The 13,798-nt window shown below is 38.8% G+C and overlaps 1 protein-coding gene across 1 annotated transcript in view; it reads left to right on the forward strand.

Moving 5' to 3' along the window:
- The window catches only part of wdr11 (WD repeat domain 11), a 123,239-nt gene that overhangs the window by 80,291 nt on the left and 29,150 nt on the right, over positions 1 to 13,798 (forward strand). The window contains exons 15-16 of the mRNA XM_051126725.1: positions 269 to 393; positions 832 to 979. Of these exons, the coding sequence (XP_050982682.1) occupies positions 269 to 393; positions 832 to 979 (273 nt within the window). The remainder of the gene's footprint in view (positions 1 to 268; positions 394 to 831; positions 980 to 13,798) is intronic.

The following is a 13,798-nucleotide window of genomic DNA, read 5'->3' on the forward strand; positions in this document are numbered from 1 at the left end:
GACACCTGAATGCGTAGGTGCATGCCATCTCCATTTATACCTGTATGTATTGGAGAGTGGCACATACAAATTCCACTTGCCAATTTTCAATTTTCTTTTTTTTTTTTTTGTTTGGTTTGTTTGTTTGTTTTTTTAAGTATCATCTGTGTTTGGGGCTCCCAAGTGCCTAGGATCATTACTTTGACACAATGTCTAGTCAATACTAATAACCAAGATGTTACTTATGTTTCAGTGTGACTCATGATAATGTTTATTTATGTGTAAACAGGAGTGGTCTCCTTCACATAACCTTAAAAGTCTGAAGAAAAAGCAGCTTGCGGCACGAGAGGCCATGGCCAGACAGACCACCCTCGCTGATGCTGAGCAGAGCAGTGTGGAGTCCTCTGTTATCAGGTCTGACTGCCTCTCATCATTTACTGGTCGTCTTGTTGTTTGTTCTTCTGGGGAACACAAAAAGAGATTTAGTGAATAGTGAAAACAAATAATGCCCAAGGCCTGTCAAGCTCTAAAATCTACATTAAAGCAGCATAAAATTATTATATGTAAATCCTACATTATATTCCAAATATTCTGAAGTACAGAGAGATTGATAATTAACTTGGTTGTTTATGAGCTCAATGCGTAGGGCCAAGAGGTTGACTGGGGCACAGAAAGGGTGGAAAATGGGCTGAATAGAAAATGGTTGACAGTACATTCTTCACCATTTCTCCTTTTGTGTTCCATGTCAAAAAGAGAATAATACACGTTTATAGCATTTATAACACAAGTTTCTAGCATTGATTCAGAAATCAGTCTGAATTCTTAACAGTACTCGCTGTTGTTGTTTGTCAGTCTGTTGCAGGATGCTGAGAGCAAATCTGAAATGAGTCAGGGAATATCAGCTCGAGAACACTTTGTGTTTACTGACACAGATGGCCAAGTCTATCACATCACAGTGGAAGGCAACACCGTGAAGGATGGGGCACGTATTCCACCTGACGTGAGTGCCCTTCATATGGGTTTTACATCCTGTATATGAGTTATTGTTTTCTATTCACAAAAGTGCAAAAGCTTTGTCACACAGACTAGGATTTGCTGTTTGGTTAAAAATTCAAAAAGGTCAGTATGAACCAGGGCTTAAATGAGAAGTCCACTTCCAGAACAAAAATTGACAGATAATGTACTCACCCCCTTGTCATCCAAGATGTTCATGTCTTTCATTCTTCAGCCGTAAAGAAATTTTTTATTTATTTTTTTTTTGAGGGAAACATTTCAGGATTTTTATAATTTGGGACTGCTATGGTGCCCCGATTTTGAATTTACAAAATGCAGTTTAAATGCGGCTTCAAACGATCCCAAATGCGGTTGTAAATGATCCCAACCCGAGGAAGAAGGGTCCTATCTAGCGAAATGATCAGTTATTTTTTAATCTCAAATGCTCGTCTTGTCTTGCTCTGCCTGGTTCAAGACGGTTAGGGTATGTAGAATAACTCCAATCGTATTTTCTCCCTCAACTTCAAAAATCATTTCAAAATCATCCTACATCGCTGCAGAAGTGCCAACCCAGTCTTTGCAAGGTGAACATGCAAAGAAGATCAAACACAAAAGGTAAAATAGCGATGTAGGGCAATTTTGAAGTTGAGGGAGAACATGAGATGGAAATTTTTTGACATACCCTAACTGTCATGAACCGAAAAAAAGCAGTTCAGGCAGAGCAAGACAAGACGAGCATTTGACATTTAAAAGTATGGGGTCGTTTACAACCGCATTTAAACTGCATTTTGAAAGTTCAAACTTCGGGCACCGTTGAAGTCCACTGTATTTGGAAAAAAAATCCTGAAATGTTTTCTTCAAAAAAACATAATTTCTTTACGACTGAAGAAAGAAAGAGATGAACATCTTGGATGACAAGGGGGTGAGTACATTATCTGTCAATTTTTTTCTCCTTTAAAAACTGAATTTTTTTTTTACATTTTAATGTTTCTGTTCCTGCGTTCCTCAGTATTATTACCTTTCTGAAACTGGTTTAACCAGAAAAAAATACCAGGTAATAAAGTTTTTTTCTTTGGCAATAATAATAATTATTAATAATAATAATAACAATAATATTAAATTCTGTTTTTTTTACTTAAAAATAAAAATAAACACAAAGAGAGTCTTGATCTGGTAGCCTATCTTACGCTTAGTCATAGCCAGTGCAGCCTCATCTTTTCTTTTGGTCAAATGTATTGAACAGGAAAAAAAACTGTCAACACTTTAAAGACATTAAAGTATTTTTTCAAGACAACAAATCCTTCAAAGGTAACAGTATTTAGGTTAAATATAAACGTCAAACCATTACAAATTAATTTAAAAGTGAAACTGAAGCCTGCCTCTCTTATTCTGCACAAATCTAAATGTTTACATATTTGGGATCTTGATAATAAAATATTGTTTATTTGCCGATGTAAACCGATGTAGCCGCTGAACGCCACAGACTATGGACTATTTAAATTGAGTAGCGCAAAGTTTTATATGTTTCTTTAAATGTATTTTATTTTGATAATGAACAGGCTGTAATGTCAAGTTAGCAATGTCATGTTAATGTAATGTCATGTTGTGTGTGCATATGAGGTCACATTTGCATAGGCAGTACTACTTGATTTTGTGATTGGTTTACTACAAAATTCAAATAATAAATGGAATGATAAAATAACATTATTAACCAGTTTAATGGCTATTTAAATTTTTTGATTGTGTTTAGTTAAATTTGATTTCGTTTCTGGTTATGTTCCTGTCAAAATTTTGTTCGCTGTTGTTTTCATTTTCGTTCCTTGAACCGGTTCAGAGCCCTGGTACAGACACACTGTTCAACAAAACCTCAAAAGATTGAAATATAGCATACAAGGCATGTAGTATTAAACTCATTAAATGTGATGTTGATATGATTAAATCTCTAGGAGTGGTTTATTAAAGTACAACACACGTGAATATTAAAAAAACAACAACACAAAAGTTGCAGAGAAAATTCAAAATGGCTTACTTTCTGTTGACTTTAGGGTATGGCTCTAAGGCTACGTCTACATTAATCCGTATACATTTGAAAACATTTGATTTTTCATTTTAAACGCTCTCCGTCCACACTAGTGTTTTCGAGCGTCTTCCATAAGTTTGTCATCCACACTGAAATGTAGGAAAACATTAAATTTGCCTTACTGCGCATGCATAAAACCTCCAAAAACTCACAGATGATACAAACGGAACATATATAATAAGTGTTCACGCAATTCTTCTGGCAGGAACATTTTATTTACGGAAATATCTCGTCATTCACTGTCGCGTCCATGTTTGATCAAAAGGTAGCTGCCCTCATGTTTACAGCAACTGTGAGTAAATTTTCTGTCATCTTTTTAAGACTGTAATATGAAGAGTGTACAAGGTAAACATCTTTACAGCAGCAGTGTGAAAATGAATAGCACACAACAGGCATAATTACTGCTATAAACATAGATATCTATTGGTACAATATGCGTCGCATGACTAAACATGCATCATAGTTTTCAAAAGCCTCTGTTTTCACTGTACACACTACGTGAAAACACCGTTTTCAAATGTATCCACTTTGGAGAGCATTTTCAAAAAGCTCAGTTTTCCTTGACAAAAACTCAATCTCAGTGTGGACAGAAGGCCAAACAGAGAGAAGATGCGTTTTCAAATGGAAGTGTATTAGTGTGGACATGGACTAAGAGACTTTTTGAAAAATATAAAATCTGTTTGCAGTTTAGCATCTTCAGTGTCTTGGCATAATGTTCATCAAGGTTGGTGTTAATTGCATGAATCCCCTACAGTTTTCAAACTGTGGGGTATTTGTCCAACATCACCTGACCAAACTGGAAAACAGGTCTCACTAGCTTGTCAAGGAACATGTTAAAGGAGAAGTCCACTTCCAGAACAATTTACAAATAATTTACTCACCCCCTTGTAATCCAAGATGTTCATGTCTTTCTCTCTTCAGTCGTAAAGAAATTATGGTTTTTGAGGAAAGCATTTCAGGATCTTTCTCCATATAATGGACTTGATGGGTGCTCCGATTTTGAACTTCCAAAATGTAGTTTAAATGCAGCTTCAAAGGGCTCTAAACGATCCCACCCGAGGAAGAAGGGTCTTATGTAGCGAAACGATCGTTCATTTTTTTGTTTTTTTCAAAAAATAAAAATTTGTATACTTTTTAAGCATAAAAGCTTGTGTAGCACAGGCTGTGGGATGTGCGTTCTTAAATGATTCTTTCATTTTGAACGGATCTTTAATGTGACTCGGGAAGAACGAGTCGTCTCGGGGAGTGATTCGCTCAGTCGCGCATGCCCAACATCCTATTAGGTTCTGTACTGCAATTAGTTCACCTGAGTCGTTCGTTCAACTTATGGGGCTGTCATGTGATGAACAAACAACTCAAGCCCGAAAACACGTCAGATAAGAGGTGAGGTGAGCTAATCATAGACTAAAGATCCAAACTTCCCATGATTACTATGAATCATGTCTAAGTTCGTTGTCTGTGTACACCGGCTCAAAAAGGTAGAGAATGGCGAAACATTGCATCTTATTTTCTCCTACAGCTTCAGAATTGTACCTTTTTGTTTGTAAACAGCATTTGACTTGTCTTTGCACATTCGCTTTGTAAACACTGGATCTGTAGTTCCGCATACATTCCGCGTGACCTTTCGAAGTGATTCAATAGTACGTAGTGTCATGAACGCGCATCCCAGAGTCTGTGCTACGCAAGCTTTTGTGCTTAAAAAGTATACAAATTTTTATTTTCTGAAAAAAATGACCCATCGTTTCGCTAGATAAGACCCTTCTTCCTCGGATGGGATCCTTTAGAGCCCTTTGAAGCTGCATTTAAACTACATTTTGGAAGATCAAAATCGGGGCACCAAAGAAGTCCATTATATGGAGAAAAATCCTGAAATGTTTTCCTCAAAAACCATAATTTCTTCACGACCAAAGACAGAAAGACATGAACATCTTGGATGACAAGGGGGTGAGTAAATTTTTTGTGAATTGTTGTTCTGGAAGTGGAGGTCTCCTTTAACAGCTGTGTGAACTGATGGTAACATCTATGGACTTTTAAAGATAATTAGCTAACCCTACTACTTTTTATTGTTGCAGCTGTATTCATTTTTATTTCCTGAATATTAGTAAAAAGACGAGAAAAAAAACTTTTAGATCTAAATCTTTATATATGTGATTTTGCTCATATTTGATCTAATTGTTTGGCTTAATGAAAACCCCAACACCTCCGCCCCTAGTACCCATGTCTAAGTCTGTTAAATTTCATCAAAACATCTAAAACGAGTATTAACATTTGATTCATTATTATGACAGCATTTTTTAAGATATCAAGAATTCTTTTGCAATTTTACATGTCAAGTCAAGTCAAGTCACCTTTATTTATATACCGCCTTTAACAATACAGAATTGTGACAAGGCGGCTGTACAGTATTAAATAGGAAACAGTACATCAAGGCAAACCAAAGGCAACATTAAACACTCACATTATAGGTAAAGGTAGTTAATCAAAAACAATAAAATAAAATGCAATATTGTGTTAAGAGAAAGTGTCCCCAACTAAGCAAGCCAGAGGCGACAGCGGCAAGGAACCAAAACTCCATCGGTGACAAATGGAGAAAAAAACCTTGGGAGAAACCAGGCTCAGTCGGGGGGCCAGTTCTCCTCTGGCCAAAGTTCCCGTGGTCTTGTGCCGACAGCCGTCTAGGTGATGTGGTCTTTAATGTGGATCCGTCTCTGGGGCTCATCTATTTGATGTGGACTCCGCTGACATTCAGGGCTGTAGAGGTCGTCTCTAGGTGCTGATCCACCGTCTGGGCTGGGTTCGGACTGGATCCGGGGGACTGCAGTGACCATCTGATCTGGATACGGACTGGATCTGGTGGTTAATGTGACCTCGGAATAAGAGAGAAACAGACTAATATTAGCGTAGATGCCATTCTTCTGACGATGCACCGAGTACATCGGGTGTTATGGGAAGTGTTCCCGGTTCCGGTTGACCTAATTAGTGCAGCCTAACAATCCTTTAACGGATTTGAATTATAAGAATGTGGATTTGTTATGTGTAAGCAAGGTTAAAGAGATGAGTCTTTAATCTAGATTTAAACTGACAGAGTGTGTCTGCGTCCCGAACATTGTAGGGTAGATTGTTCCAGAGTTTGGGCGCTAAATAAGAAAAAGATCTGCCGCCCGCGGTTGATTTTGATATTCTCGGTATTATCAAATTGCCAGAGTTTTGAGAACGCAGCGGACGTGAGGGACTATAATGCGATAAGAGCTCACTCAGGTACTGGGGAGCTAAACCATTCAGGGCTTTATAAGTAATTAGCAAGATTTTAAAATCTATACGATGTTTAATAGGGAGCCAGTGCAGTGTAGACAGAACCGGGCTAATATGATCATACTTTTTGGTTCTAGTAAGAACTCTAGCTGCTGCATTTTGGACCAGCTGGAGTTTGTTTATTAAGCGAGCAGAACAACCACCCAATAAAGCATTACAATAATCTAACCGTGAGGTCATAAACGCATGAATTAATGTTTCAGCATTTGACATTGATAGCATAGGTCGTAGTTTAGATATATTTTTGAGATGGAAAAATGCAGTTTTGCAAATACTAGAGATGTGGTTTTCAAAGGAAAGATTACCATCAAATAGCACACCTAGGTTCCTAACTGATGACGAAGAATTGACAGAACAGCCATCAAGTATTAGACAGTGTTTTAGGTTATTACACGCTGAGGTTTTAGGCCCAATAACTAACACCTCTGTTTTTTCAGAATTTAGCAGTAAGAAATTACTTGTCATCAACTTTGGAGAGCATTTTCAAAAAGCTCAGTTTTCCTTGACAAAAACTCAATCTCAGTGTGGACAGAAGGCCAAACAGAGAGAAGATGCGTTTTCAAATGGAAGTGTATTAGTGTGGACATGGACTAAGAGACTTTTTTGAAAAATATAAAATCTGTTTGCAGTTTAGCATCTTCAGTGTCTTGGCATAATGTTCATCAAGGTTGGTGTTAATTGCATGAATCCCCTACAGTTTTCAAACTGTGGGGTATTTGTCCAACATCACCTGACCAAACTGGAAAACAGGTCTCACTAGCTTGTCAAGGAACATGTTAAAGGAGAAGTCCACTTCCAGAACAATTTACAATAATTTACTCACCCCCTTGTAATCCAAGATGTTCATGTCTTTCTCTCTTCAGTCGTAAAGAAATTATGGTTTTTGAGGAAAGCATTTCAGGATCTTTCTCCATATAATGGACTTGATGGGTGCTCCGATTTTGAACTTCCAAAATGTAGTTTAAATGCAGCTTCAAAGGGCTCTAAACGATCCCACCCGAGGAAGAAGGGTCTTATGTAGCGAAACGATCGTTCATTTTTTTGTTTTTTTCAAAAAATAAAAATTTGTATACTTTTAAGCATAAAAGCTTGTGTAGCACAGGCTGTGGGATGTGCGTTCTTAAATGATTCTTTCATTTTGAACGGATCTTTAATGTGACTCGGGAAGAACGAGTCGTCTCGGGGAGTGATTCGCTCAGTCGCGCATGCCCAACATCCTATTAGGTTCTGTACTGCAATTAGTTCACCTGAGTCGTTCGTTCAACTTATGGGGCTGTCATGTGATGAACAAACAACTCAAGCCCGAAAACACGTCAGATAAGAGGTGAGGTGAGCTAATCATAGACTAAAGATCCAAACTTCCCATGATTACTATGAATCATGTCTAAGTTCGTTGTCTGTGTACACCGGCTCAAAAAAGGTAGAGAATGGCGAAACATTGCATCTTATTTTCTCCTACAGCTTCAGAATTGTACCTTTTTGTTTGTAAACAGCATTTGACTTGTCTTTGCACATTCGCTTTGTAAACACTGGATCTGTAGTTCCGCATACATTCCGCGTGACCTTTCGAAGTGATTCAATAGTACGTAGTGTCATGAACGCGCATCCCAGAGTCTGTGCTACGCAAGCTTTTGTGCTTAAAAAGTATACAAATTTTTATTTTCTGAAAAAAATGACCCATCGTTTCGCTAGATAAGACCCTTCTTCCTCGGATGGGATCCTTTAGAGCCCTTTGAAGCTGCATTTAAACTACATTTTGGAAGATCAAAATCGGGGCACCAAAGAAGTCCATTATATGGAGAAAAATCCTGAAATGTTTTCCTCAAAAACCATAATTTCTTCACGACCAAAGACAGAAAGACATGAACATCTTGGATGACAAGGGGGTGAGTAAATTTTTTTGTGAATTGTTGTTCTGGAAGTGGAGGTCTCCTTTAACAGCTGTGTGAACTGATGGTAACATCTATGGACTTTTAAAGATAATTAGCTAACCCTACTACTTTTTATTGTTGCAGCTGTATTCATTTTTATTTCCTGAATATTAGTAAAAAGACGAGAAAAAAAACTTTTAGATCTAAATCTTTATATATGTGATTTTGCTCATATTTGATCTAATTGTTTGGCTTAATGAAAACCCCAACACCTCCGCCCCTAGTACCCATGTCTAAGTCTGTTAAATTTCATCAAAACATCTAAAACGAGTATTAACATTTGATTCATTATTATGACAGCATTTTTAAGATATCAAGAATTCTTTTGCAATTTTACATGTCAAGTCAAGTCAAGTCACCTTTATTTATATACCGCCTTTAACAACAGTACATCAAGGCAAACCAAAGGCAACATTAAACACTCACATTATAGGTAAAGGTAGTTAATCAAAAACAATAAAATAAAATGCAATATTGTGTTAAGAGAAAGTGTCCCCAACTAAGCAAGCCAGAGGCGACAGCGGCAAGGAACCAAAACTCCATCGGTGACAAATGGAGAAAAAAACCTTGGGAGAAACCAGGCTCAGTCGGGGGCCAGTTCTCCTCTGGCCAAAGTTCCCGTGGTCTTGTGCCGACAGCCGTCTAGGTGATGTGGTCTTTAATGTGGATCCGTCTCTGGGGCTCATCTAGTTGATGTGGACTCCGCTGACATTCAGGGCTGTAGAGGTCGTCTCTAGGTGCTGATCCACCGTCTGGGCTGGGTTCGGACTGGATCCGGGGGACTGCAGTGACCATCTGATCTGGATACGGACTGGATCTGGTGGTTAATGTGACCTCGGAATAAGAGAGAAACAGACTAATATTAGCGTAGATGCCATTCTTCTGACGATGCACCGAGTACATCGGGTGTTATGGGAAGTGTTCCCGTTCCGGTTGACCTAATTAGTGCAGCCTAACAATCCTTTAACGGATTTGAATTATAAGAATGTGGATTTGTTATGTGTAAGCAAGGTTAAAGAGATGGGTCTTTAATCTAGATTTAAACTGACAGAGTGTGTCTGCGTCCCGAACATTGTAGGGTAGATTGTTCCAGAGTTTGGGTGCTAAATAAGAAAAAGATCTGCCGCCCGCGGTTGATTTTGATATTCTCGGTATTATCAAATTGCCAGAGTTTTGAGAACGCAGCGGACGTGAGGGACTATAATGCGATAAGAGCTCACTCAGGTACTGGGGAGCTAAACCATTCAGGGCTTTATAAGTAATTAGCAAGATTTTAAAATCTATACGATGTTTAATAGGGAGCCAGTGCAGTGTAGACAGAACCGGGCTAATATGATCATACTTTTTGGTTCTAGTAAGAACTCTAGCTGCTGCATTTTGGACCAGCTGGAGTTTGTTTATTAAGCGAGCAGAACAACCACCCAATAAAGCATTACAATAATCTAACCGTGAGGTCATAAACGCATGAATTAATGTTTCAGCATTTGACATTGATAGCATAGGTCGTAGTTTAGATATATTTTTGAGATGGAAAAATGCAGTTTTGCAAATACTAGAGATGTGGTTTTCAAAGGAAAGATTACCATCAAATAGCACACCTAGGTTCCTAACTGATGACGAAGAATTGACAGAACAGCCATCAAGTATTAGACAGTGTTTTAGGTTATTACACGCTGAGGTTTTAGGCCCAATAACTAACACCTCTGTTTTTTCAGAATTTAGCAGTAAGAAATTACTTGTCATCCAATTTTTTAACTCAACTACACAATCCATTAGTTTTTCAAATTGGTACGTTTCGCCAGGCCGCGAAGAAATATAGAGCTGGGTATCATCAGCATAGCAGTGAAAGCTAACACCATATTTCCTGATGATATCACCCAAGGGTAACATGTAAAGCGTAAAGAGTAACGGCCCTAGTACTGAGCCTTGTGGTACTCCATACTGCACTTGAGATCGATATGATACCTCATCATTTACTGCCACGAATTGATGGCGGTCAGATAGATACGATTTGAACCATGCCAATGCACTACCACTAATGCCAACATAATTCTCAAGTCTATTCAAGAGAATGTTGTGGTCAACAGTATCAAACGCAGCACTAAGATCCAGTAGCACTAACAGAGAGATACAACCACGATCGGATGATAAGAGTAGATCATTTGTAACTCTAATAAGAGCAGTCTCAGTACTATGGTACGGTCTAAAACCTGACTGAAAATCCTCACAGATATCATATTTCTGTAGGAAGGAAGATAACTGTGAGGATACAACCTTTTCTAATATCTTTGACAGAAATGGGAGATTCGAGATAGGTCTGTAATTAGTTAATTCGTTGGGGTCAAGTTGTGGTTTTTTAATTAGAGGCTTAATAGCAGCCAGTTTGAAGGTTTTGGGGACATATCCTAATGACAGTGATGAATTAATAATATTTAGCAGAGGATCTATGAGATCTGGAAGCATCTCTTTTAGTAGCCTAGATGGAATAGGGTCTAGCATACAAGTTGTTGGTTTAGATGATTTAACAAGTTTATACAATTCTTCCTGACCTATAGTAGAGAATGAGTTGAATTGTTCCCCAGGAGATCTATAGCGCACTATCTGATGCAACACTGTAATTGACGGCTGCATAGTGACAATTTTGTCTCTAATTGTATCGATCTTAGAAGTAAAGTAGTTCATAAAGTCATTACTGCTATGCTGATGGGCATAGTCAGTGCCTGTTGGTTCTTTATTTTTTGTTAACTTAGCCACTGTATTGAATAAATACCTAGGGTTATGTTTGTTTTCTTCTAAAAGAGTCGAAAAGTAGTCAGATCTGGCCGATTTTAACGCTTTTCTGTACGATAGGGTACATTCCCGCCAAGCAGTACGAAAAACCTCTAATTTTGTTTTCCTCCAGCTGCGCTCCATTTTCCGGGCTGCTCTCTTTAGGGCGCGAGTGTGCTCGTTATACCACGGGGTCGGACTATTTTCCTTAATCTTCCTTAGGCGCAGAGGAGCGACCGTATCTAGAGTCCTGGAAAAGAGAGAGTCAATAGTTTCTGTTACTTCATCAAGTTTTTCTGAGCTATTGGACATGCTGAAGAATTCAGATAAGTCAGGAAGATTACTTAGAAAGCAATCTTTTGTAGTAGAAGTGATGGTTCTACCATACTTGTAATAAGGAGTTGAATTTACAGTTTTAGTTATCTGAAGTATACACGAGACTAGATAATGATCAGAGATATCATCACTTTGCTGCAGAATCTCAACGGCATTGACATCAATTCCATGTGACAGTATTAAGTCTAGAGTATGATTTCGACAATGAGTGGGACCTGACACGTGTTGTCTAACTCCAATAGAATTTAGAATGTCTGTAAATGCAGCTGCCAGCGCATCATTTTCAATATCAACATGGATGTTAAAGTCACCTACTATTAAGACCTTATCTGTAGCCAACACCAGCTCAGATATAAAATCAGCAAATTCTTGAAGAAAATCTGTATGGTGCCCTGGTGGCCTGTATACAGTAGCAAGTACAAACGTCATAGGGGATTTATCATTAACAATTGTTTCTCTGGATAATGTTATATGAAGCACCATTACTTCAAATGAGTTATACTTGAAATCCGCTCTCTGTGAAACACTAAAAATATTGCTATAAATTGTAGAAACACCTCCCCCTTTACCTTTTAGACGTGGCTCATGTTTATAACAGTAATCATGAGGAGTAGACTCGTTTAAGATAATGTAATCATCTGATTTTAGCCAGGTTTCTGTCAAACATAGCACATCTAGATTATGATCAATGATCATATCATTTACAAAAAGCGCTTTTGTAGAGAGGGACCTGATATTCAAAAGGCCAAGTTTTATCATTTGTTTCTCTGTATTATGTAAGTTTTTTATTTGTTGAACGTTGATTAGATTGTTACTCTTAAATTGGTTTGGACGTCTTTTGTATTGTCTAGCTCGGGGAACAGACACAGTCTCTATAGCATGATATCTAGGTGTAAGGGTCTCTATGTGCTGAGAATTAACTGATTTTGGTGACGTGAGGCGGCTAGCAGACGGTCGGATTAGCCAGTCTGTCTGCTTCCTGACCTGGGCTCCAGTTAGTCAAGTGCAAACTCTAAGACTATATGCCATATTACTAGAGAGAAGAGCAGCACCACCCCTGGAGGGATGAAGACCATCTCTTTTCAACAGGTCAGGTCTGCCCCAAAAACTTGTCCAATTGTCTATGAAACCTATGTTATTCTGCGGGCACCACTTAGACATCCAGCCATTTAGTGACGACAGTCTGCTATGTATCTCGTCACCACGATACGCAGGGGGGGGCCAGAGCAAATTACAGTGTCTGACATCATACTTGCAAGTTCACACACCTCTTTAACATTATTTTTAGTGATCTCCGACTGGCGAAGTCGAACATCATTTGTGCCGACGTGAATAACTATCTTACTGAATTTACGTTTAGCATTAGCCAGCACTTTTAAATTTGCCAAGATGTCAGGCGCTCTGGCTCCCGGTAAACACTGGACTATGGTGGCTGGTGTCTCTATTTTCACGTTCCGTACAATAGAATCGCCAATAACTAGAGCACTTTGATCAGGTTTCTCAGTGGGTGCGTCACTGAGTGGGGAGAACCTGTTTGATGTTCTGATCGGAACGGAAGAGCGGTGTTTTGACCCGCGACTATGCCGTCTCACAGTCACCCAGTTGCCCTGCTGCAAAGGCGAAGTTACCGGAACCGAACAATGTACGGGACTTCCTAAGCTAGTCGCATCCAAAGCCATATCTAATGCCCTCACATTCTTACTATCCTCGATTAAAGTTTGGATGCGTGTCTCTAGTTCTGAAATCTTCTCTGTCAGCCTAACTATTTCCCTGCATTTATCACATGTGAATCCCTCGCTGCCGACAGAGATTGATAAACTATACATATGACAGGTGATGCAGGTTACCAGGAAAGGAGAAGAAGCCATTACTCACCGTAGATGTAGAATGATTTCAACTCACCACTGTTGTCTGATGAACTTGTGTAGAAAAAGGCGTAGAGAAAAATTAAAAGTGAATGGCAAGCTAACCGGCTAACACACTACAAACACGCTGCACTCGCGGTTGTAGAATAAAAACGAGCGATCAACGAGAGCGAGGGAAGAAAGGAAAGCGGTAGTACACGTGAATAGAGACGTGAGTGGGAACGCAAATGGCAGGCTAACCGCAAACGGAATGCTAACACACAGCCCAGCGTTGCACTGGCGGTTATAGATTAAAAGCGAGCGATCGGATTAGTTTGATGGATAATAACAGAAATCTGGTGGGGAAAAAAAGCTATATTTTATCGCTTTAAACAACAGAAAGTAATAGTGTCTTATACATCAGTTGTGTCTTATTATCGGGTTTGAAGCGATTTGGGTAAATATAAGAGGACGACTTCAGTGCCTGTTTTAAGTGACACACTTTCTGCTGCCAGTTGGTGGAGTAAATTATCATGGCTTGCAACAGTCAAATC

The sequence above is a fragment of the Labeo rohita genome, chromosome 13, assembly GCF_022985175.1.
Source record: "Labeo rohita strain BAU-BD-2019 chromosome 13, IGBB_LRoh.1.0, whole genome shotgun sequence".
In the NCBI taxonomy this organism is placed as follows: Eukaryota; Metazoa; Chordata; class Actinopteri; order Cypriniformes; family Cyprinidae; genus Labeo; species Labeo rohita.